Genomic DNA, 26,828 nt, shown 5'->3' on the forward strand with positions numbered 1-26,828 from the left:
AAAGAGTTTGGAATTTTTAATTTCCTGTTTTAATTTCAATCCGTTCCTGACTCTTTGGGAGACAGAATAGTTCAGAGTAGCTCAAAGTACTGGGTCTGAAGTCGGAAGTACTTCGGCTCCTGTTTTATCTCTGCTTTCTCTTTGTTAGCAGTAACGGGTTGGCAAGCTGGCGCACAAGCCCTTTCCTCATGTATAGAAAAGGGAAAATAATAATACCTCTGTTCCTCATAGTGAAGATTAACTGCATAGAGTCTATAAAAATAGCACCCTAACCTGATAAAGAGCTCAATAATAATGACAGCTAACACTTATTAATATTATGATGATTACATTTCAGACATTTAGAACACTGTAGAACAAAAGGGAAAGGAACTTGACTACAGGCATGCTCAAAGGAGATATGGCTTCTCCCTGGAGAATTCAGGTGAGACACTGTCCCCTCCCCCTAGGGCCCCGCCTCCTAGGACTCCACCCCGGGCCTGGTCCGCTGCCCTGACCACACCAGTAAGCTCAGTGTTAGATGGGCCATGCACGTGACGGGCGCGCATGATGCACGGGGGCGGATCTGAGAAACAGAATGCACCAGGATAGGGCGGTAGGTTCGTGCGGAAGGGGCGGGTCAGGTCAGGGGGCGGGGCCTAGTGTGGGCTGGTCTTGAGGCCGGGATTCCGCGTGCGTTTGTCTGGCGGGCGAGAGCGCGGCGGGGGCGTGGCCAGCGAGCGGGCCGTGGCCAGCCAGGGGGCGGGGCGGCGCGCGGCCTAACGGCGGCGGCGGCGGCATTGGCGGCCACGGCGCTGGTGTTGGCGATCTCTGCGGCTGCAGCTTCCGCGGCGGCGCCTGCTAGGGACCCGGGTTGCGGGCCAAGGCGGGCGGCACGCGGCGGGCAGCGCTGGGAGATGGTAGGCGTCCCTGGAGCGACCGCCTTCCAGCGTAAGCATGACGGGAAGGCGGGCGGCTGAGGGGGCGTGTGAGGGGCCTGCAGATCCACAGGCGCGAGGATGGGATGGGGAAACTGAGGCCCGAAGCAGGGCGGCAGACCCAAGGTCACGCGGCGGGCCGGGCCTTCCCGGGCTCTCGAGGCCACCCTGGCGCTTCCTGCGCCGCCCGAAGGGCTCGGGGCTCACGGTGTGAGTACAGCTGTGGGGACCGCGGCCTCAGAGCCCAGTCCGGCCGGCGTCCATCAGACTTGCCCGCGGACAAGTATTGTTTGTTCTTCTGGCGCTGAAGCCACAAAGTCCGGCTTCTGGAGAAATAGTATACACGCCCTATTTTAAGGGGTTTGTGGTCGATTTTGGAGGAGGCGAGGATGGCCCCTCCGAGGGGCCTTTTGAACGCAGGCTCAGGGGTCTGCTGCCTGGGTTCACATTCCTGGCTCCCCCATTTATGGGCTGTGATCTCGGCTCTCCCTGAGCCTCAGTTCCCCCATCTGAAAAATGGGGGTGTGCAGAACATTCCGTCTTTCCCCTAGGGTTCTTGGGTTTAGTGAGGCTTGGCACAGACCCTGGGACACACAAGCGTGGAAACTCATTATTGTAATCGCGGTTTATTAATTTCATCCAGTGTGACCCTCATTCTGAAAAGTCCGAAATTGGGCCCTGGTTGTGTAATGAAGATTTTATTTTGTCGTCGGTTAGTCCTATTCGGTGATCCGATTGTTTTTCTTACCTCCATTTTGCCATTCCAGCATTTATCTAGTGTTCACCTAGAATTGTGAGATCCTTGGGGGAGGGGTGGCATCTCTTAATAAGAACAATAAAATTTTATTGTTTCTCGTTGTAGTAGCAATAGTAGCCAATATTTTTTGAGCACCAGGCATTTCGCATTCATTTAATATTTATTAAATCATCTATCAAGTAAAAAGTACCATTCTAGGCCCTGGGAATATAGCAGCAGACAAAATAGACCAAACTCGGGCTTTGAGTTTAGTTGGGAGAGTGGAGAGATAAAATAAATGAGGAAATATAAATCTGTTTTGTGTGTTTTCTCTTGTTTAATAATAGTGACAACCTAAATAAGAGTCAGATATTTGACTATGCCCATTTTGCAGAGAATAAAACCGAGGAACAGAAGGAACTCTTAGTTCTAGCCTCAGAGAGGATGTTCTTCAATACATAAAAGAGAGGTTGGAACTTACAGCTAAAGGGAGGCATGCAGAGATGACCCTTTAGGTCTGACAAAGGTGCACCAGCTCAGTAAAGTGAAGGACCATAAATATTTTATGTCTAAATTTCTTTTATGTAGTTTTTAGTTTAAAGTATTCCCGGAAGTACAACGACTTTTGGTTCTGTTATATAACTAAGTTTTTCTTTCTTTTTTTTTTTTTTAAGTGTTCCTGAGGGAATTCTATATTACATTCCTAGTCAGTGTGCTTACTATACTTTTTCTTTTAATCTGGAAGTGTGTAGTAAGTTGTGTTAGAATGGAGTGGTATTGAGTTTTTCAGTGAGGTCCTCATCACACACATACTTTCAGCATTGACCATCTGCTAAGCACCAGGCCCTGTGCTGACATAGGGCTTTCAAAGATTAATAAGAACAGACACCTTCAGAAGCTTACGTATAGTCTTGATTGGCTAATGTTTTTAAGCAAAGTGCTGGGGAGAGAGAATGTAGGAGCTCCTAAGACCAGTGCTTCAGCCCCTGAACTGGAGTCCCTGGGGAAGTTGGGCTGCAAATGTTTTCATTGTTCATTCCATCAGTAAATAGGGTTGAGTGTGCATACATTATATGAATGTTTGTTTTAAATTACAATTATAGTATGACTGTATTCTGTACATTTTGTAACATGTGCAAAAATAGACATTTTACAGAAGGATGAGCTAAGATAAATAGAAGTTCCAGTATGGTCTCTCTCCACACCCCAGTATATGAATATAACTGTGGTTTAGATTGAGATTCTAAACTTTCGAAATTAATTTCTGGAGTTGTGCCTAGGTTGAAATCCTGGTGCCCAGTTCTTACAGGCTTTGAGACTTTGGGCATGTTACTAAACCTTTCTGTGCACTTCATTTTCCTTATCTGTAAAATTGAGATGATGAAAGTTCCTACTCATTTGCAGTTTTATTGTGATGATTAGTATATGTATATGTTAATAGGACATATATGTTAGTATATGTAAAGTACTTAGTGTGCTTAGTCTGTTTTGGGTGCTGTTAGTGGCTGAGGATACAAAGATGACTTAGGATCTCATAATCTGTTAGGGGCCCTCCATAGGTAAATGGGAAATGATAAAGTGCTTTAAAAAAAAAAAAAAAAAACTTTTTTTGCTGGTAAGGGGATCTCTGTGAGTTCTAGAGTTGTGAGTACTAGAGTTGTGCCTGACAGGGACTAAATGGTGAGGAAGCTGGTTCCAGAACTTTTCATAGCACTGTAAAGAATATAGGCTTCTTGCTAGACTATAAACCCCATGAGGGTTATGATCCTGTCCACATTTTTGTAATTTTTTTGTGTGTGTGCTGGTACAGGGATCCAAACCTGTGACCTTGATGTTATAAGGCCATTTTGTAATTTTATTTTGCCTTGCAAGGTAAGTGGGAAATCTGTAAGTTTGGGAAAAGATATATGATTCATTGGACTGTCTAGGAAGTCTAAATAGTAACAAGTAGAATGGTAAATGACTATATATATATATATATATATATATATTTTTTTTTTTTTTTTTTTGTCTTTTTCGTGACCGGCACTCAGCCAGTGAGTGCACCAGCCATTCTTATATAGGATCCGAACCCGCGGCGGGAGCGTCGCCGCGCTCCCAGCGCCGCACTCTCCCGAGTGCGCCACGGGCTCGGCCCAGTAAATGACTATATTTACCAGTGAAAAACTCAGTTACAAATATTTGATAGTAGATAGGCCCTGCGCATTATTTTTCAAAAGGGGTGAGAATTGTCATGTTCAGTAACCTTTCCTTATCTGGCATGTACCCATTAAGATTACAGAGGAGGCTGGCTGGTTAGTTCAGTTGGTTAGACCACCATCAAGGTCAAGGGTTCAGTACCAGCCAGTTTCCAAAAAAAGAAAAAGAAAAAGTGACCCAAGATTACAGAAGATATAGGAAAGTGCACCAGAAAGACTTCTCTGAGGTTAAGTACCTACCATTTACTCCTCTAGGTCCACTCTCCTTCTTTTCTCACCTTATTCTCTGCCCTGGGAAGCTGACTAATTTACATGGACTACATCAATGCGTTACTTTTCCTCTGGGGTTACAGAATTTATTTCCCTGCTCCCTTCCTATGGATGATGTCCCTTGATTGAAGGTCACTGGTCCTCTATATGAACTTCCCCCTTCTAGGTTTGGAAACCCCTTTGTTCCTTGGGCCTAGAGGTGCTCTCATTAGTTGCAGGGTATTACAACTCTCCTTTGTAATTATCTTTTACCGTGCTCATACCTTTCTCTATAGTTCTCTTATTAAACTCTCCTTGAATTATCCTTTCTGGAGTATGCTGTCTTTCCTGCTGGGACCATGACTATGATTGAAGCTTGTATACTTGTTAATAGGATAACTCCTCAGATTTTCACTCAAAACTTACTCATATTCCACAGATACTTCAAACAAAGATATTTGTATGAGTCCCCAGTTCATAACATATTTAAAAGCAACAAATCAGATGAAGAGGAGAGTAGTTACCCTGGGTAAGCATACTGACAGTGAGAGATAGAGTCTCATCCTCTCCTGTGGTCCTTACCTATTATGTCACATTGATGTATTTAATCATCCTCCCCCCCCTGCCCCATTATTGGATAAGAAAAAAATGGAGTAAAATTAAAAGCATAGTAATCTGGCATCAGTCATCCTTGAAACAGATGGGCTTACGTGCTTCCAGTTGCTCTAGAGTTCATCACTGGGAAGTCAGGATGGTCACAAAATCAGGACAAGTTAAATTGCAATAGTAGCCTAGTTTAGTTTAAAAAGACAGGTATATATAGTACATGAGGAAGGTTGCTTGACATAGTGGAAAAAGCAGAACTTGGAGGCAGTCTTTGGGTTTGAGGCCTAGTTTTATTGGGAAGTTGTTTAACCTCAGACTCAGTTTTTTGTTTGTTTAATCTGTAAATGGGGATATTTACCACCTAATAACAAAAATGACTAATATCGAATTTTTATTTTGGCCCAGATACCAGGCCAGCCATTATACTTACCTTTTGCCTTTTAATCCTCTATTCTTTTAGTAGACATTATATCCTCATTTTTACAAAGTAGAAAATAGGCTCAGGTCATACAGCTCATAAATGAACAATTCCAGATTTAAAAATCTAGATCTGACTGCAGAGCCTGAGCTCTTAATATTAAGGTAGCTATTATTTTATGTTTAAAATCTGTTGGCCATCAATGAGTAGGAAAAATGAACCCTTGTTTATTTATTTATTTATTTTTCGAGGCTGGCAGGTGTGGGGATCCAAACGCTTGAGCTTGCTTTTATAACACCATGCTCTAACCAAACTGAGTTAATTGGCCGGCCCCCCTTGTTTTTAAGCTCTGTGTCACTGTAAAGTTCCTACATTTTGAAAGATCATTCAAGTCATCAAAATAAAGCACCTATGAGGGGGAAGGAAACAGTGCTTGTAGATATCTGAAACATTATTGCACCATAGAACTTTTGCTGGCTGTCTTTTCCCTCTTTGGAGGAGGACGTTCAGAACATTGTTGCCTAATGTTTTATACCCCTACCCCAGCCTCTCCATCTCTACCCCTTAGCAGAACTGAGTGAAATGAACTGAAGGTTTTGAGTAATAGTGCTACAAAACCTTAATTACTTAATTACCTGCTATTTGCATGTTAATTTAGAATTGATATTTCAGTGAGTCCTTGTGTAGAATTGGGCATAAGATTTCCTATTAGAAGCGAAGCTATCTTTTGACTTTGGTTGTTTTGAGAGTTGGGACTTATTAAATTGAATCATTCTTGGGCCCTTGTAATGATTTTGTCTTCATCTTTGACTTTTGAATAAATTTATGCTGGTTTGGAACCAGTTGGCTTTCCTACATACAGATAGATTTTTTTTTAAAAGATGACCAGTAAGGGGATCTTAACCCTTGACTTGGTGTTGTCAGTACCACACTCTCCCAAGTGAGCTAACCAGCCATCCTTTATAGAGATCCGAACACGTGGCCTTGGTGTTATCAGCACCACACTCTCCCGAGTGAACCATGGCCCAGCCCTCATACAGATAGGTTTTTAAAATAAGCAGAGAGATTGACTTTAAGCTTGTTCTTGAGTATTAAGTCTGTTGTGTATGGTATGTGAATTCAGACTTCATGATCAGTTATTTCAATTTATTTATTTATTTATTTGAGCTCTTTGTAGTATTATTTTAATAAAAGCAGTTATTTGAAATTTTTTTTTTTTTTTTTTTTTTTGTCGTTTTTTCGTGACCGGCACTCAGCCAGTGAGTGCACCAGCAGTCATTCTTATATAGGATCCGAACCCGCGGCGGGAGCGTTGCCGCGCTCCCAGCGCAGCACTCTACCAAGTGCGCCACGGGCTCGGCCCTATTTGAATTTAATGAATGCTTTTAGGCAGGAAGGGTGGTTTAAAAGATAGTGTACGAGGATACTTCAAAATGTTCATGGAAAGATGTATATTATCTCTTAATTCTATTTTTCCATGAACTTTTTAAAGTACCGTCATGATAATGAATGAATGCAGCACTAGGATCAAAATGAGTTAATTCACTAAGTTTATACCTCTTTCAGGGTAAGGGTAATAGGAGAGAGATGGCAAAGTAAGGTTTCTCACTTGCCAATTTTATCTTCATTCCTTTGTTTTACGGTATTGTTTTGAACCTCATTACTGAAATTGATCACTGGATTGTAAAAATTTACATCAAATCCTTGAAAACTTGAAGGCTAATGAGGGAGAATCTCTTCCCTGGTGTTGTTTATGCTTTGGTAAGATTACCAAGAAAGGGGCCCCAATAGTGCTGTAATGATAGTCCACATGTGCAATATAAACTAGCGTATGTACATGTGACAGACCCTGTTTCTGGGTTTTATTAAGGCTGGTTAAGTAGTTCTTTGCCTCTGTCTCTGGTTTCTGTCTAAGGCCCCTTGAAGGCCTTGAGGCTATCTGAAATTATGGGGGCTGGAGTACCATAAATTGTACTTTCGAAATGATATGTCAACTGAATATGACTTTTAAGTCCAGTTGACTCCTTTAAAAAGTCTTTTCTAGGTTTTCTTCTTGGCACTTTTCACATACATCAATCATCTCATGTAATTCTTAGAACAAACTTGGGAGGGAGTTAGTATCTCTGTTTTACTGATGAAAAAATAAGCCTTAGAGAAGTTAAGTGAATTTTTTTTTTTACTTTTTATTTATTTTTCATTGTACATGTTTATGGGGTATAGTTTATTTTATCAGTATATGCATATATTGTATAATGATCTAATCAAAATAGTTAACATATCTGATACCTAAACATTTATCATTTCTTTGTGGTTATAACATTAAAGATTCTCTTTTTCTGGCTCTTTTTTTTTTTTTTTTTTTGGCAGCTGGCCCATGTGGGGATCTGAATCCATGATCTTGGTATTACAAGGCTGAGCTCTAACCAACTGAGCTAACTGGCCAGCCCTTTTCTGCCTCTCTTAAATATACAATAGAATGTTATTAGCTATTTTCACCCTAGAGCACCAAGATTTATTCTTCCAATCTATCTATAACTTTATAACTGTGTAACAGTCTACCAACCTTTCCCCTGCCCCCTCCCCTGAAGTTAAAAGTAAATTGCCCAAGCTCACAGTTAATAAGTAGTATAATCACTTTTCAAAACTAGTTCAATCTTTTTGGTAACTGGCCAGTATGGGTATCTGAACCCTTGACCTTAGTGAAACCTAGTTCAATCTTTTTTTTTTTTTTTTTTTTTTAAAGATGACCGGTAAGGGGATCTTAACCCTTGACTTGGTGTTGTGAGCACCACGCTCAGCCAGTGAGCAAACCGGCCATCGGTATATGGGATCCGAACCCGGGGCCTTGGTGTTATCAGCACCGTACTCTCCCGAGTGAGCCACGGGCCGGCCCCCTAGTTCAATCTTGATGTTAGAATTTATTCATTATACATTGAGGTCAGTATCCAAAACCCACTATTTTTTACCCTCTATTACATGGCTCCTTCTTTTTACTTAAACTAGAGGTTTTTAGACATGTGTTCTAGAGGAGCCCAGCTGATTTTCCATCATCTTTCTTCAACAACTTTCTTTCTCTAACAACTTCTTGTTTAAAAAATGCCCCAAAAATTGCTATATGATTTTTTTTTTTTTGTCTTTTTTTTTGTGTGATCGGCAGCACCGCGCTCAGCCAGTGAGCCCACCGGCCATCCCTATATAGGATCTGAACCCGCAGCGGGAGCGCTGCTGCGCTCCCAGCGCCGCACTCTCCCGAGTGCACCACAGGGTTGGCCCATTGCTATATGATTTAAAGATGGCTATACCATGGTCTGTTCAGGGGTATCCTAAATTGGCCTTAGAGATGAATTAAAAAAAAAAAAAAAAAAGAAAGAAAGAAAAGGCAACAAAATCTCAGCAGCCTTTACCAATTTATCCCATATGTTTCCTGTTCTTAGCAGTGAAGCTGATGGCAGTGAACATCAAAAGCCCAAGAAATGTCCATGCTAATTTTGCATGGCTCTGTGAGGAGGAGTTGTCAAATATGGATCATCAAATATAGTATATGGACTATACAATGAACCTTTACTCTTTAATGTGGCTGTTTAAGATTTGGTTCTACCCCTCTATTTTGTATGTCTGTAATTAAGTGCAGAAATCAAAGTACAGTTCAGAATAACCCAGAGCTAGGTATTCTTTTGTCCAAGCTTATAGCTTTGGAGTTGGCTAGACCTTTCAATTAAATTAGCTGATGGCGACAAATATGTAATCTGACCTCTCCAGCAGCTCAAGTGAAATGTTAATACAAGGCATAGCACAGCTCCCTTGACACACTATTTTGACCTTTTCCCCTCTTACAAATGTTTCCCTTATTTTTTTGTTAACTTAGCCGTCTCCATGCAGAGGTCCTGCCTGCTTTTAATTTTTCGAAGCCGCATGAGCACAGACATTCAAAACAGCACACATTTATTCATTTTGGCTTTGTATCCCTGGAGTTACACTAACCATACCCACAATTTCTTCTAATTCACTTATAGTTTTTAGCTAGTTTACTGTCTCTTTACCACTATACATCCTCCTCTTTCCCCACTTGATAAAAGCTAAAATGCCAGTGACATTTTTCTCCACCAAAATGTGGCAGGATTTTATTATACTTTATAGTGAGAAAATGATCATGTCTTTGTTTTTGTTTCTGTCTGGAGAAGTGGAGGAGGCAGGTTGAAAGCAAGTGGTTGGTCTTTATGGCTTAGAATACAGGTAGATGATAATGAGTCTATGTAAATATCTTGTTCGTCATCAAACTTTGACCCATTAATTTTAGCATTTATTGGTGATGTTTGCCTGAGTCAATTTTTTTTTTTTGGACGGCTGGCCAGTATGGGGATCCGAACCCTTGACCTTGGTATTATAACGATTGCTATGATAGTTGTGAAATGATATTCTTTTTTTGCTTCTTAGTTAACATTCTACTGCAGAGCATTTCCTTATCTTTATTTATTTATATTAATATGGGTTTATGGATTCTTATTTTATTCATCTCTAATTTACAAGCTATTTAATTTTGAACAATTCATACTTGGATTTTGAGTTTATTTTATCATTTGTGAAATGGGACAGCCATACTTCCTGTCTACCTGACAAGGTGAGAATCAGTTGAGAGACTGTTAAAGCATGTTTTGAACACTATTTGTTATTATATGAGTAATTTTGTAATACTCTCCATTTGTAGTGGTTTCCATAGTTGTTTATGGGGACAGGTTTGGAGGAAAAAATGGTGGTATAGAAATAGGGGAGAAGCAATTTAATATGGGAGCTGAATAGCAAAATGGCCATTATTGCTACAGTACACACAGAGACACAGGGCCCCCTTTTTTTCATATTTATTTTGTTTTTCACAAGTAATACACAAATGAATACAGATAAAAATCCCCTTGCTAGTCTCTCTGAGGGAAGCCTTTATTAACGACTATTGTGGAGGTATTAGATGTTAAAGGGACTGTGCTAAGTGCAATGGGGCTGCCAAGGTAGGCAAGATTCAGCCCCTGTCCTCAAAAGCCTTCCAGTTTGTTTGTTGATTGCTCTTGTAATGAAAGCTTTTTTTTTTATTTGGCAGCTGGCTGGTAAGGAGATCCGAACCCATGACCTTGGTGTTGTAACTCTGCACTCTTAACTAACTGAGGTAACTGGCCAGCCCAATTGCAATGAAAGCTTTTAAACTGGCATTTTAATTAAGTTTGGATAGTGATTATCCATCTCTTTCTCTCATAATTGATGCTGTTAGGGACAGTTGTGTTGGGAAATAGTAAGGATTCTGGTTCATTCAGTGGAGGCAGGGAATTTCTCAGGAAAGAGGTGGAATGCCATCTATACCTCAGCCTCTGAGCCCTTAGCTGTAGCTGTGGACAACAGTTGGCTTGCTGGGAGCTTTCTCTGTGTCTCTAAATAATCCATGCTAATTTTGTGGCTGTTGGACTCTGAGGAATGATGTGATAAATGAGGAGAGTGTCCATAAAAACCATAGCTATTAAGCAGTAATTTGAAATGCTAAAAAAAATTAATTTGTGATTACAAGAATGTCCCTTTTTTGTGTATTATTTTAGCTCACTTGCCATTTCAGTCTCTTGGTTCTTGTTACTCTGATAGAGTTCAATAAATCCCTTATTTGAGGGGCCTGATAATTTATATTCTATTGGAAAGACAAAGAACTAATTATACTAGAATGTGGAGTATAATGCATTATCTTTATGGTGACTAAAGGTCATTGATTTTCTAAAATATTCTTGATTTCAAATACTCATTTACTTTCACAAACATTTATTGAACTCCTAGTACCAGATGCTAGTACCAGGGTTTTAGTGCCCTGGAGGAGTTTTTGTGTAGTCCAGTAGGGGAGATAGACAGATTGATAGTTTCAGTACCTAATGGTAAACAGTGGTAATGGCATGTGTAGGTGATAAGGCCCACCAAGAATGAGCATCCAACCTAATGTGTATGCATGCTTGTATGGGAGTGTTTCAAAAAAGGCTTCTTAGGAAAAATGATGCTTGTCTGGATCCAGATCTGTTTTTTTTTTTCCAACAACTTTTTTTAGAAAAGTTAATTTTTGGACTGGCAATATATTTACGTATTTCAACATTTAAAAAATACAAAGAGTATTTAGTGTATTCTCTCTCACCTCTGTGCCCCAGCCACTCTTCCCCTCCCTGGAAGCAACTATCATTATCAGTTTTTTCTGTACCCTTTCAGATATATTCCTGTAGGCCATATAATATCACTACATAAAGAACTGCCTCATTTTGCGTTTTATTTCATTGTATGGATGCACTATACCTTTTTTTCCCCACAGCCCACTACTGATGGACATGTAGATTCCAATCTTTTGCTGTTACAAACAATGCTGTATAACCTTGTAGAAAATGTCATTCCATAGATCTGTAGAATATATTCCTAGAAGTAGAATTGCTGGGGTAAGGGGTATGCACATATATGTAATTTTTTGTGTGTGTGTATGTGTGTATGTGTAATTTTGATAGGTGTTGCCAAATTACACTTTGGAGATGGTCTGTCAATTCTTACACTCCTATAAGCAAAGCATGACCCAAGCGAAGAATGGGTAGGAGATGAGGGAAGTTGAGACTGGGCCAGGTTTAGTGGGGACTAAAAGTAGTTCTGTATTATTAAGGTATAAAAAGTGCTGGGTAAAGAGTGGCAGGATATGGGACTAGGAAGCAGGCAGGGGCCAGGTCTCCTTTGCCTTTGTTTTTTTTTCCTCCGGCTGGCTGGTGTGGGGATGCGAACCCTTGATCTTGGTGTTTCAACACTGTTTTTATGCTTAGATTTTATTATATAGCTGATGGGAGATAATGGAAAGGAGGAGTGTAAAGCTACGGCTAGGGCTCACAGACCCCTCTAGCTCGTTGTACAGACTGGGTCACAAACCCTCCACACGCAGGTCTATGAGCTAGGTAATAGGAAAATGTCCTGGGAGCTGTGGGTGAAAAATTAATAGGCTTTATTCAGAGCTAGGAGCAGCCACCCTAGGGGCTTCCTGGAGTGTCCTGAGAAGCACCATGTATCAGAGCCATTAGTCCTTTATACTTAAGTCCATAACCCAGAACACCTGGGTACCCACATGCATCTACATCACACAACAAACAAGGAACAGCTGGACACACGTGAATATCTACATCAGATGCTGGGCGAGATTCTGAACATCTGAGGGGCCCTGACCATTTTTCTATATTTTCCCAACAAGGAAGGAATGAATAGTTAAGGTTGTGTTCTAGATAGGGCACCCTGGTGGCCCTATGAAAATGGATTTGAAGGGGCAAGACAGGAAGCAGTAAAATAGATTAATGCAGCTTTCTTGTCAGATCATGCATCTTAGTTTTGGGTTTGGAAACTATCCCTTGTAACTCTTAAAGGGATACAGTGTGCTAAGGGAGATTAAAGGAGATAAATTTAAAAGAAGAGCATTTCTCATTGAAGGTATCAAGAAAGGCTTCCCTGAATAGTCAGGTGCATTTTGAATGGATGGGTAGAATTTGGATTGGTAGATTTGGAGAAAAGGGGTAGGGAAAAGCATTTTAGTTCCAGAGAATGGAATAAGCCAGGGGTAGGGAGACTTTTTCTGTGTAGGGCCTAATAGTAAATTAGGTTCTGTCACATATCCTTCTTTAACAACCCTTTAAAATGTAAAAACTGTATGCTTACAGCCCTTACTAAAATAGGCCATGGGCAGGATTTGGATGGAGGTGGGGTGGGGGATGACCTTAGTTTGCTGACTTTGGGAATAAGCAAAGGCATCCAGGCTGGAAAGTGCAGGACATACTTGGTGAGTAAATAGGAGTAAAGGTAGGTTGAGGCAAAGCTCTGGGACAGTTTGAATGTTAGGCTCAAGATTTTGTCCCTAGCTTAGAAAAATTGGGGAGCTGCCTATTGAATTGACACAGTTGGTGACATTTTGCCTGATATTGTAAACTTAGTGTATTATTAGTTATAAAAAGCCTTGCTGGGAGAATTACCTTGTGCACATGTTTGTTTTGCTGGTAGTACTGCTGCTGGGTTGCCATTAGCATGAACTAGGGAGGTCTAAACACTAAGTCTTTTGAGTGTTTTAGTGAGTGGTTTAACTCAAGGAATCAAGTTAAGGACACAGAAGAATATTACAACTCAAATTCTTAGGAATTCTATAGGCATTGCTAAACCTTTCTCACAATTTTTTTCCCCCAAGTTTTGGAGATTAGGAAGTAAAATGTACAGCAATTTAGCTGATAGTTTCATTAAACAACTCCCTTAACCCTACAGTCTTCGAGTAAGCTTTTGATTGTTTTAAGCCTCTGGTTCTAGACATCTGGAAAACTAGTTTTCCTGTGGGGTGGGAGCATGAGTGGGTGAATTGGTGGAGTGTGATGAGAATTACCTTGGGGAGTTGTTAGAATATCAATGTGAAACCCATGTTATGTTTATGTTCTGGAGGAGGACATCTGGTATGTTTTCTGAAACTGCCTCCCAGGTGAGTCTGATAGCATGCGTTCTTAAGAATCACTGTTTGAACCAATTTCTGTTCTTTCCCTCCTGCCTTTACCTTATGTCCAGTGCTGATGGGGTTACATTGCTTTATCTATCTTCTAGCCTGAAGGAAGTGTTGTGCTAGAACTTGGCTTACTTGGGAGAGTATGGTGCTAACAACAAGGCTATGGGTTCAGATCCCTGTATATAGGGATGGCCGGTTAGCTCATTTGCAAAAATGTGGTTCTTTTTTTTTTTTTTTTGTCTTTTATGTGACCGGTACTCAGCCAGTGAGGGCACCGGCCATCCCTATATAGGATCCGAACCCGCGGTAGGAGCGTCGCTGCGCTTCCAGTGCCGCACTCTCCCGAGTGCGCCACGGGCTCGGCCCAAAAGTGTGGTTCTGAGAACACCATTCAAGGGTTAAGATCCCCTTATTGGTCATCTTTTTTTAAAAAAGAACTTTGCTATCCCATGAAGACTGTTGATCTCTGGTATATCTTTTGGCAGTGAATATTACTAACTCATATTGTCAACTTATTGATCAGCCTTTCTTCATGAATTCTGATCTTATGTTATTTTTAGTTGTCATTGTTTATGTTTTTTCTCAATCTCTTGTCTTACTAGCTTTGTGCCCTGCTAATAAGTCAGCTTTCTTATTTTTTTTCTGCTTTTTTGTTTATTTTTGGCAGCTGGCCAGTATAGGGATTAAACCATGCTCTAACCAACTGAGCTAAGCGGTCAGCCTGTGAAAACTGCTTTTTTTTTTTTTTTTCTTCTGGTGGCTGGCTGGTATGGGGATCCAAACCCTTGACCTTGGTGAAAACGGCTTTTTTATCAACAAAAAACATAGTGATACTCTGCTCTTGCTGCCCCTACGTCCTTTAACTCATTCTGAGCACCTGTATTGTATGTGTATATAGTGGGTACGAAGATTTCTGTTGAGGCCAAGGAATGCTCTAAATATAGGAAAGCCAAAAAACAGTTGAACTAAAGGATCTCGGAAGTCCTTCCCATTCCAAAGTCTGGGTCCATAAATTAGAAGGCAATAAATCCTGAGGGATGCTGATAGAATCCTCAGACTAAATTTACACTATTTCTGGCATCTGACAACCTTTAACAATTGCTTGCTTGTTTGTTTTGGTGGCTGCAGGTAAATAGGATAACTGGTGCTGATTACTAGGACTCGCAAAGTTCGAAGATAACAACTGGGTTAAATTTATCTTATCAGTCATCTTTTCTAAGTCTGCATTTCAATTTTTAAATCTATTGAAGTTCCCTAGTTTTTAAAAGCACATATTGGTTGTGGCAGTAAAAGCTGTAATATGCGGTAATCAACGTTTTTTTGATTGTAGCATATTTACATAAATGCAGTTTTGGAACTAAGTGTGACAGGATTATCTGGGAAGGTTGGCAAGGATTTATAAATCAAGAGTGGTTTATTTAAACTTCTGCTATCAGGGATAGGAAATGTGGGCTACCATTAGGGCTTAATTGGTTCGATTCCAGCTTTTTAGCTTGGAGGCTGCTGAAGAGTTAATTTATTGCGTGAGAGTTTGGCCCTGTGTGGAGCACAAACTTGTTTTAAGGAAAGGTTCTCTTTGTACATTTATTTGTTTGCCAGATCAATCCTGTTTACTTGTGAACCCTCTTCGCAATTACAGGAAAAACAGGCAATCCACGCCAATTAAATATTAGAAGACGATTGTAGGGAAAGTGAAGGAAAATGGTCAAGGCCCCTCAGATGTTCAGAATCTTGCCAAGCATTTGATGTAAATAAGCACGTGCACCCAGGTGTTTCTTGGCTATTGTTTGATGTAGATGGGTACCCAGGTATCTTGGTTATCAGACTTAAGTATAAAGGATGAACAGCTCTGATCCATGGCGTCTCCTGTGCCCAGGATGCCCCCAAGGAGGATTACAGGGAGGCTGCTGCTGTTGCTGTTGCTGTTGTGAGCTGAAGATTGAGCTCGTGTCATCTGCCAACGGTTCCCGGGATCTTTCCCAATTACCTAGCTTGGGCCGAGCCTGTGGCGCACTTGGTAGAGTGCTGCGCTGGGAGCGCGGCGACGCTCCCGCCGCGGGTTCGGATCCCATATAGGAATGGCCAGTGCACTCACTGGCTGAGTGCTGGTCACGAAAAAGACAAAAAAAAAAAAAAAAAAAAAAAAAAACCAATTACCTAGCTTGTGGACCTGCTTGTGAGGGGTCTGGTGACCCAGTCTGTACAATGGGTTTGAAGGGTCTGAGCCCTAGCCAAATGAATTGTAGACAATACAAATGAAAACTTAGTATAACTAAAATAATGAAACTTTTTGGCTTTAGTTACGAATAGCCCAACTGGACAATTGGCGTAGTTGTGTAGTCACTTAGCAATACAATGATAGATTAAAGGAGAAAACAGGCTTCAGATTTTATTAAACTTACTCTGAATAGTGATACTTTAAAGAAACCTTTTGGGAAAGATCTGTCAGTAACAGATGTGTAAATTTCTTACTTAAAAAGGTGTCTGTATCTAGGTAGGTAGTATGGCTTGGTGAGAAAGAAGCTTTGGGGCCGGCCCTGTGGCGCACTCGGGAGAGTGCAGCGCTTAGGAGCGCAGTGGCGCTCCTGCCGCGGGTTCGGATCCTATATAGGAATGGCCGGTGCGCTCACTGGCTGAGCGCGGTGCGGGCGACACCACACCAAGGGTTGCGATCCCCTTACTGGTCACAAAACAGACAAAAAAAAAAAAAAAAAAAAAAAAGAAGCTTTCGGTTGGTTTTTTTCAATACTTGGAAGCCAGCTTATTTATTTTTTATTTTGTTAAGAGATAACTGGTAAGGGGATCTTAACCCTTAACTTGGTGTTGTCAGCGCCACGCTCTCCTAAGTGAGCTAACCTGCCATCCCTATATAGGGATCTGAACCCGTGGCCTTGGTGTTATTAGCACCATACTCTCCCAAGTGAGCCATGGGTTGGCCCTTGGAAGCCAGTTTATAGGTGACTGAAGTTGTGGCTTTAGTCAGTCAGTCTTGAATTATATTTTATTTTGTTTTTTGGTGGCTTGCTGTTTCGGGGATCCAAACCCTTGATCTTGGGGTTACAAGGTGGTGCTCTAACCATCTGAGCCAAATGGCAAGCTAGCCCCACATCTTGCTTTTAATATCTAAAACTTTTAGTGATCCACTCATCAAATTCCTAAGTTAATTCCTTTTTCCTTCTGAGAAAAATATTAAACTGCCATTGGGGGATAAATTCGACATTTACACAAGGCCTGCTCTGGGCCATCAGTGGACAAGGTAGATGATTAAGGAAGGAAAAATAACCACAGGATATATGCAATATACACTTTGGTGTGTATTCCCAAGCATCTGGGAAGCTTGTTAAATGCAGCTTTTGGGACTTCACCGCTCCCTCCCCCCCAAGATTTTACTTCTGGAGTAGGGCCCGGAAATCTGCATTTTCAGCAAGCTTCCTAAGTAATCGTCTTATAGGTTGCCTAAAGACTGCTTTGAGAAATACTGCCTTAGGGATCTCAACCCGACAGAGACCATCTAAGTCTAGGTGGAGGAAGAGTTATGAGGAGGAAAAACTATTGATATAGGACAATTTGTGGTAAAAATGACAAATGGAGATGTGTGAGAAAGCATTAGGGAGAGAGATTAGTTAATGCTGACTGAGGTAGGGAAAGGCTGATGTTTGATTTTATTTTAAACTTGAGGAATATCTTTCGTTTGATTGCCTTTTAATTTATATGCAAAAAATGCTATGTTGTCTTTTGGTAACCAAGCTCGCATCTTTGTTTACTACAGTTCTTGGAAATCCCTAATTTCCAACATGTCCCATCATTTTCTCTTTAAGCCATCAAAATCTAGAAAGTGTATAACTTTAACACAGATTATGCCATAAAATCATTTGTTACATCATGAGTGTTCTTGTTCTCAGGAAATAATCACTGTGTAAAGATACAGGACTATGCCACTTGTCGAGTAAGGCAAATCATAACTAAAGTCAAAATGTTTCATTATTTTAGTTATACTAAGGTTCCACTTATAGTGTCAGGGCTAGGGCTTAAACCCTTCAAGCCCATTGTACAGACTTAAGTCACCAGACCCCTCACACAGGTCCTCGCTAGGTAATTAGGAGAGATCCCGGAGCTGTCCGCAGACAACACATGCTCAGTCCTCAGCAAGGGCAGCAGCAGCTTACAGGTCCAGCGGTGGCAGTGGCCTCACGGAAGGTCCCGGGGGACCCTAGGCAGCAACAGCCTTGAGCAGCAGTAGTGGCCTCTCCAAGGCCCCCTTGGGACCGTGGGGGGGGGCATTATGTCTCAGAGCCACTCCTTTATACTTAAGTCCATAACCCAGGGCACCTGGTTGTACATGAGCAATTACATTAGCCAATAACCAAAGAACACCTGGGTGCACGTGCCTATTTACATCAAATGCTTGGCAAGATTCTGAACATCCGAGGGGCCCTGACCATTTTCCTATATTTTCTCAACACACTGTTTTTAGTTTACCAATATTGATGAATCTTCCTTAATGGAGAGAATTTCTCTGAGGATTTAAGTAGAGGTTAAGTTGATTTAAGGCCCCATGGGGAGAATAAAAAATTTCTCAATTATGAAGTTTCTTAAGTATAGAACTCGGAAGGAATTCTTATTTCTCACATGCTGTTTATCATTATTCGTTCATTCAGCACATTTGCTGGTATTGACACTACTATTCTTAATATGAAGCCCTGTCTGCTATGGTATAATCAGCCTGGTTTTTTTTTTTTTTTTTTTTTGCGACTAGCTGATATGGGAATCCAAACTCTTGACTTTGGTATGACACCTCACTGTAAGCAACTGAGCTAACTGGCCAGCCTGAGCCTGTTTTACTAGTGTTATCTTCCTATAAATGGTAAATTAAGTAGTTTGGGAAGTGGTTAATGATGAGCAAATTTGTAATCTAGGATTGTCATGCTTTATAACAACTCTATGACGTTATTATTGTAACTTCAAATTGTTGTATTTGTGTTTTGGGAATGAAAGGCATATTTTAGCATCCTGGAGTTAAAAGTGGCATGGGGTCTTAATCTGGGCAGTAAGATGAAAATGGTGACCTGGGCTTGCCTGATCTGCAACTACCATTGGTTTAACTGCATAGAGTGGATGTACAGAACCAGGTGTTTTTCTTTAACTGCAGCTGTACCATCTGTGGGAACAGGTGGACAGATTCTGTGTCATCAGGAAAACACAGCTGGTGAGACTTAGAAGAGTTAATTGATTGCTTTTCCAGCACTCTCCAGTCACGTATACCTAAGCACAGCTTTTACCTTGGTACAGGTGTTGACTATTGACTCGTCAGGACAATAACAGCAAAAGTGAACAAAAGTATAAATTTGGCTGCATGTGTGTTTGCGTTGGCATGGCACTAAGATAATTTAAGGTTTTATTTTTTATTTTATTTATTTATTTATTTTGGTGGCTGGCTAGTACAGGGATCGAATCCCGGACCTTGGTGTTATCACCATGCTCTAACCAGCCAGTCCCCGATTAAGTTTTGATTTTTTTTGTTTTTAGTTAGTTGAGGATATTTCCAGTCCCTTGTAAGGACAGGTATATATAGTAATATGTATATATAGTTTATATCAGGCTCTTTTCTCTAGTGAACAGGGAAATAAGTAAAAAGGGCCTTTAATTAGGCAGCATAGAGCAAAACAAATGTCATAGGTCCCATCTACTGAAGAATAGAATGTAAATATAGACTCCAGAGTCATAGACTCTTGGAAGGAAGACTAAAGTGCATTCATGACCCCTTTCCCTAACTACACAGATGAGAAAACTAAGAGCTAGAGAAAATAAGTTTTCTCAGTATTGGGCTGGTTCCATGGAGAATTGGGTTAAAATTCAAAATAACGTTAACTTCTGAAATTCTTTTAGAAACCAATAACAAAATGTAGTGGGTCAGATACAGTGATATTTTACAGAGAAATAGCAAAGTAGATAAGTGGGCCAATTTAATGCAGGGAGCAACCAGTCATGTACATGATCTGAGTTCATCTGGCACTACAAACTAAAAACGAACCTGTATTACAGTGTTATTTCAGAAACAATCATTATACCATTGGGATGCATTTAGGGAGCTAGGAGTTTGCCCTGTCATCCTTAAGGTCTGAATTCATGTTTATGCACCACAGTTTAAGAGATAATGTGGACAACAGGATTTGAGAGTGTCCAGAAGATCCCCAAATGTGATTAAAAAAAAACTTCAGTTGAAAGGTTCAAAGAACTGTGCCTGATGAAGAAAAAGCATAGAGGATTGATAAGACTTTGAAGATTGTTTTGCAGAAGTTGGCTAGTTGTATACTTCTCCCTTTAGAACAAGCAGGGTAGGCAGCATCAAGTTTACCTTTGCCATGAGGAAAGACACATGTATTCTGAGGACCAGCAGTATCAGTGTCACCTGGGAGCTTCTTAAAAATGGCCAGTCTCTGACCCAGATGTGCTGAATTTGCATTTTAATGAGATTCCTCAGGTGATTCATATGTACGTTAAACTTTGAGATATATTGTGCTAAAACGTAGATTTTATAATTAAATCAGATGATTCTTCCAAAAGCATTTTTTAAAATGGGGCTAATTCTTACTTGGATAAGAGAAATCTTAGTCCACAGGTTAAATTCTTACCTGGATGAAAAAAGTTTTACCCATAGTGCTCATAGTCTAGTGAGGAGACAGCCAATAATAAGCAAACAAATATATATTAAGTCCTAGATGGAGATAAATGCTTCGAAGAAAAATAGAACAAGTGAAAGGGTTGGAGAATTCTTTGGTTTAAGAGCTAATTTATTCCCCAGCTCTTTTTTTTTTTTTTTTAATATTTCTCACTTTTCTTAGGTAGGTTTTAGAGCAGACTTCAGGGTTTTTTGTATGTTTGGCAGCTCATGGGTAAGGGGATCTGAAACCTTGACCTTGATTTTATAACAATGCACTCTAACCAGTTGAGCAACTGGCCAGCCCCAGACTTAAGTTTTTCTGTTTGTTTGTTTTTTGGCAGCTGGCCTGCACTAAGGATTCGAATCCTTGACCTTGGTTGTTACAAGGTTGTGCTGTAACCAACTGAGCTAACTGGCCAGCCCCAGATTTCAGTTTTTAAGGACAAAAATATATACAGGTATTTTTATATTTTTATATTCAAAGAATTATGTGTAACTCAGTGCCTGGCACATAGTTGTCATTTTAAAAAATTGGAGTGCTTCCTAATAAATCTCAGGATCTTTTAAGAAAATCAAAACTGACTGTGACCTGCCCCGTCACATGGGCTAAGAATTCTGGTTAGGCAGGAAAGAAGGATATAGGACCTAGGTAGACTAGGTGACCTTTAGATGACTTTTTAAAAGTTTATTCTTTTGTTTCCTTTTTCATATTATTGTGACTTTTGGATTCTTTGTGGGTATTGTTGGAATCAGAATCTGAGGGTTTGAATAGAGAAGTAGTTTCCACACTGTTGTATAGCAGATGGGTATGGTTTTGGAGTAATGAAGGGGTTTTCGGACAGACTGTGGGTTATTGAGTGATTTGTTAACATTTCTTCTCCTCTGTTGTTCTGTGTGTGGGTTTTTCTTGGAACTTGCCTGGATGGGCATGCTACAAATTTGCAAATATTGTTCTCAATTTTAGATAAAGAATTTTGTTGCAAATTTATATTTAAGTTTTTTTCTTATCCAGATGTTCATTTACACACTTAAAAAGAAAACCCAGAATCAATCTTAACAAGAGAAGTGTGCACATAGAGAAGAGTTAACTTTATGCTTGCTATTCTAGAAATGAGCTGGTTAAGTTACACTCAAGTAATAGCAAATAAGGTACAATTTCTTTTGATATTTGAAAAGAAAATCATATATGTATGACTGCTGTACATAAGTCAGAAAATAATGTGGCAAATGGCTTTTTTTTTTGGCAAGTAGCTTTATTGAGATGTAATTCACATACCACACTGTTTGTTTTGGTGGCTGGCCCATGCAGGGATCGAACCCTGGACCTTGGTGTTCTCAGCACCATCCTCTAACCAACTGAGCTAACCGCCTAGCCCTCATACTCTTATAATGTATACGATTTGATGGTTTTTAGTATATTCACAAGGTTGTGTATCCATCACTGTATATATCAACATTTTTATCATCACTAAAAGAAACCCCATACTCTCTAACAGTTATTCCCCATATTTCCCTTCCCTAGCCTCTGATCTACTTTCTGTCTCCATAGATTTGCCTTTGTGCTTTTTATTGGTTGTTTTACTGTTTAAAATGGCCCCCAGGTATAATGCTGAAGTGTTGTTTAGTGTTCCTAAGTGTAAGAAGGCTATGGAGAAAATATGTTAAATAAGCTTTGTTTGGATTGTTTGTCATGTTAATGAATCAATGTATGTTAAAAAGTTGTCTCTAAACAGCTGCCAGGGGCCGGCCGGTGGCTCACTTGGTAGAGTGTGGTGCTGATAACACCAAGGCCCCGGGTTCGGATCCCATATACGGATGGCCGGTTCACTCACTGGCTGAGTGTGGTGCTGACAACACCAAGTCAAGGGTTAAGATCCCCTTACTGGTCATCTTTTTTTAAAAAAAAAAAAAAAAAAAAAAAAAAAAAACAGCTGCCAAAAAACTAAAACACACGTAAAGGAAGGTTGTGTACTAATAGATTGACAAGAAAGTTCTGACTAGGGGCTTGCAAGAACCTAACCCAGTATTTGCCCTAGGAGCAAAGGTTCAGTATCTGCTAATTCAATGTTTGTGGCAGTAATGAGAATGTACCACATTTTACTTATCCATTCATCAGTTGATGGATATTTGACTTGTTGCTACTTTTAGGCTATTATGAATAATGCTGCTACAAACATTTATGTACTAGTTATTGTAGACATGTATTTTCATTTCTCTTGGATATATATCCACGAGTGGAGTTGCTAGGTCAAATGGTAATTTTATGTTTAACCTTTTGAGGAACTTCCAGACTGTTTTCCAAAGTGGCTGCACCATTTTATATTCCCAACAGCAGTGTATAAAGGTTTCAGTTTCTCCATAGCCTCAGCTAATACTTATTATTATCTGTCTTTTTGATTATAGTCATCTAGTGGGGGTGAAGTGGTATCTCATGATTGATTTGCATTTCCGTAATGGCTAATGATGTTGTTTCATGTGCCTATTGGCCATTTCTGTATTTTTGGAGAAATGTCTATTCAAATTCATTGACCAGGATATTGCTTTTTAATGACACCAAAACATCTGTTTGAATAAATGTATTTTATGGAAAAACTAAAAGTTTTAAATTGTCAAAACCCAAATTCATTATTATAAATTAGCTTCGTATAGGATACTGATAGGTTATTGTGGGTTCTCCTACTTTTTTTTTTTTTTTTTTTTGGCAGCTGGCCCATATGGGGATTTGAACCTGTGACCTTGCTGTTATAAGGTTGCACTCTAACCAACTGAGCTAACCAGCCAACCCCCTACCTTTTTCACTAAGGCCAAATAAAAATTTCAGATTTTGTAATAAAGGAAGTATATTTTTTAAGCCATATTCCCATGTGAGGAGGACTATTCTCTGAAGACCACTCTGAGAGAAATTTAGCAGTTCTTTGTGGTTGGAAGGCCTAGATCTCCCAGTTCCACATCTTACTCATCTGGCTTGCATTGCAATATTTAGGATAGGAGTCGGGCCACAAACACATTTAAGTGAGTGCAGGTGTGCATTTGAATGATGGGCTAAAGCAGATCTCTACACCTGTCATTCATTATCTGACTTTGTGATCATTCCAGTATTTCCCAATTTTATAGGCTGAATTGGCAGTAAGTGGCTTTTGTTCAAGTCCTCAGCTGCATTACAACACAAGACTATGTTGAGCTAGTCATCTGTATGTATATTTTGGTAAAGTTTCCTAAACCCAGGAGCCTTTTAAAAAATTGTTGTTCTCCTTGATCTCTTAGATATAATTTTTTTATCATACACCATTTAATTTGTGTGTGTGTGTATATATTTTTTTTGGCAGATGGCTGGTGTGGGGATCCGAACCCTTGACCTTGGTGTTACAACTTCCATGCTCTAACCAACTGAGCTAACAGGCCAGCCCCCTAATTTGTATATGTTTTATAATAAGTGTTTGTTTTCTGATTATTCATTCAGAGATAATTCAGGAATAAATCATTCTTTATTTTTTATTTTTTTTTTTAAAATGACCAGTAAGGGGATCTTAACCCTTGACTTGTGTTGTCAGCACCATGCTCACCCAGTGAGCTAACTGGCCATCCCTGTATGGGATCCAAACCTGTGGCCTTGGAGTTATTAGCACCACACTCTCCTGAGTGAACCACGGGCTAATTATTCTTTATCATTCCTCTGAGATCTGGAGATTGTGATTTGTCCAAATTTCATAAACAAAATGAAATTTATACAGCATCTTTTTCATGAAAGGCAGAGAGCTAGGAACTCTACATAAGACAGATTTTCCAGATCTTAAGAAATTTGATATGTAGTGAGAGGTATGGACTGTGCACTCAAGTAACTAAGGATGGAGTAAAGGAAGTGATCCGTAAAGATCACACATGGAAAATGTCATCTTCACGAGGCCTTGAAGGATAGCTTTCAAAGTGATCTAGAGAAGAACAAATCATGACTGCAACACAGATTGTTTGAGTGGCTTGATAGTTTGGTGGGCTTCTTTATTTGAATTAGAGGATCCCAGATGAGACCTTTATTATCCACCTTTAACTCAAGTCTAGGTTATATGTCTCTTCCCAACTGTTGTGTGTAGAATCAGGGATATGACTTATAAGTGCCCTCTTAAACTGCTCTGTACCTTTTTGCCATAGTTGTAGTAGTATGTATAACTGTGTTCAACCCTCCTTAGAATGTCCACACTCTGGGTTGAGAATCAAGGCTGTTTGCCCAAGAAACAACTTAATCTGTTCCAGACAATACTGTTTTGCCTTTTTCTTTCTCCATTGGGAGTTTGTACTGCCCATGGCTTAGTTATTTCCACCCTATGACATTTTTCTCTCACATTCATGTTGTCTTTAATAACTTCCCATCATTCCTTTATCAACTGTAGTTTAGTTAAGGCAGGAGATCTTCCCTTTACTTTGTTCTTTGTGAGTTAAATAAATAAATAAATAAAACAAAAAACTAGGCATAAGATTACTTCCAGTTAGCTCAGTTGGTTAGATCGTATTGTTACAACACCAGGGTCAAGAGTTGTGATTCCCATACCAGCCAGCTGCCAAAAAAAAAAAAAAAAAAAAAAGCAGTAGTATTTAAAGTTTTTTTTGAAATGAAGTTAGAGAGTATTCCCAAATCTCCTACATAATCAACAAGTTTCTGTCTACTTTGTTATTTTTCCTAATTAGTTTTATTCTTTGTATCCAGCATTTAAGATCAATAAAAACCATAAAGTTTGTTAAATTCTGTTTAGTTACTACTATTGCAGTAGTAGTATTGCCCATTATGGTATTTTCTAAAAAAATACACCACTACCCTCTAACCAACTGAGCTAACTGGCCAGCCTTTGAGATAGTTTTCTTTACTGCATGTTTCCTTAGAGCCTTTAATAAGTTAATATCTATATCGTGAATTTTGAGAGGATGATACAGTATGAAGTGCTTCCTAAACTCGTTTGACTATTATGTAAACTGTTCCCCCTATCAATATCTCAAGGGATTAGTAATACATAGAGCATTTGGGGAAATGCTGGCCCACTGTTTTTCCATTCTAAAAGATCTTGGGTTTTTTTGTTCTTGTTCTGGTTCATGTCAGTTTAATAATCTAATAAAAGACAAAAGACAATGAAACAGCATCATATAGCACAGCAGTTTTATTTAGCTCCCTCTGGATAAAATCTTCAGTTTTCCCATAGTTTTCCTAGAAATCCAGTTGTAGAATCAAATTGTAAATCCATTTCAGCTAATAACATATTTTAATGTTTACTTTCATGGTCTATTTTATTAGCAGTTACGTTGCTTCTCAGACTTTGAGCAAGTCGCAGGTGCTATACCGACTATTAGCATAGCCATAGTTCCCATAGTTGCCACAAGATATTCCTTCACCAGGAGGGCCTGCAAGCCTCATCCTGGCAGAGGAGGGTGGGAAAAGGCAGGAGAGGGGAAGCAGTGGGATGGGTGAATAGGAAAGAACCAGGGGTCACCTGTACTGCCTCTTAGTACCAGGGCCCCATGGAACAGTTGAACTTGGGTTTATTGTAGGTTTGGAGGGCTACCTCCTTGGGATCTTTTAATACTACTTTTAATGGGGAAAAATGTTTTCTAAATTGAAAACACGTGACATTAAGTACATTTTTTAAAAATGTGAACAACAACAACAACAAAAAAATGTGAACAGTTTGTTTTGTAATTTGGGGCCTGCTTGGAAATACCCAGCTCCTACAAGGCAGCTTGCATACAGCCTTAAAGCCTGCTGCCTGTGTTCTCCTTTCTGGACGGGAGGACTCAGGCAGAACATGAAACCATATCTCAGGCTTCCATTTCTGGTGGATCATTTAATTCAAGTATAAGGCTTGGATTCGTTGCTGCAGATTTTACTTTTAATGAAGGTCAGCCATCTTGTAAATGTATGTAGTTGGTAGGGAAGAGAACTGGATTGATGTATGTTGAGTCAGCATGGAATTATCACTACTGTCAGAGAATTTTGTATGACTGATTTTTAGTGAGTAAGGGAGATGACTCGTGTGAAAATTAGTGTTTTGCATTTTCTTTTATTTAATGGATTCAGCATGTGTTTATGGCTAATGTCATATATTTGCATAATGCAAGTATTATATAGCTTATAAAATGCCTTACATGTATTATCTGATAGGAAGAGGGAGCAGAGAAAACCTTATGAGGACACCAAAATAAATGAGAGTCTATATATAGTCCAGTATTGAAGAGAAAAAAGATATCACAAATCATTTGGGATGGTTTGGTTTCAGATAACTGAATGTTTAACTCAAACAGCATAAATGACAAAGGAGGTATACTGGCTTGTGTACTGGAAAAGGCCTAGAGGTAGGGTGGAAGAGTTCAGGTTTGGTTGGTGCTATAGTTCCATGATGTCAGAGACCTGGTTTCTTTGTTTCTCTTCTCTATCTTACTCAGCGTCTGAATCCTCTTAAGATTGGCTTCACTTGTAGCAAAATGGCTAAAGCTACATACCTCATTGTCATGAAAGACTGAGAGAGGACATGCTCAACATTCCACATAAGA

General features: G+C 39.8%; 1 protein-coding gene across 6 annotated transcripts in view; it reads left to right on the plus strand.

The window, feature by feature from the left end:
- Positions 1 to 785: 785 nt before the first annotated feature.
- Positions 786 to 26,828, plus strand: part of CBFA2T2 (CBFA2/RUNX1 partner transcriptional co-repressor 2) — a 137,869-nt gene continuing 111,826 nt past the window's right edge. For 3 of the 6 annotated variants that reach the window (XM_063090553.1, XM_063090518.1, XM_063090527.1), the window contains exon 1: positions 786 to 930. Coding sequence is in view for 2 of the 6 variants with exons in the window: in XM_063090518.1 (XP_062946588.1) it covers positions 897 to 930 (34 nt within the window). In the remaining 4 variants the exon portion in view is untranslated. Of the gene's footprint in view, positions 931 to 10,213; positions 10,280 to 26,828 lie in introns of all 6 variants that reach the window. The other 3 variants (XM_063090545.1, XM_063090535.1, XM_063090561.1) reach the window with 2 other exon arrangements.

Source organism: Cynocephalus volans, chromosome 1 (genome assembly GCF_027409185.1).
Source record: "Cynocephalus volans isolate mCynVol1 chromosome 1, mCynVol1.pri, whole genome shotgun sequence".
Taxonomy (NCBI): domain Eukaryota; kingdom Metazoa; phylum Chordata; class Mammalia; order Dermoptera; family Cynocephalidae; genus Cynocephalus; species Cynocephalus volans.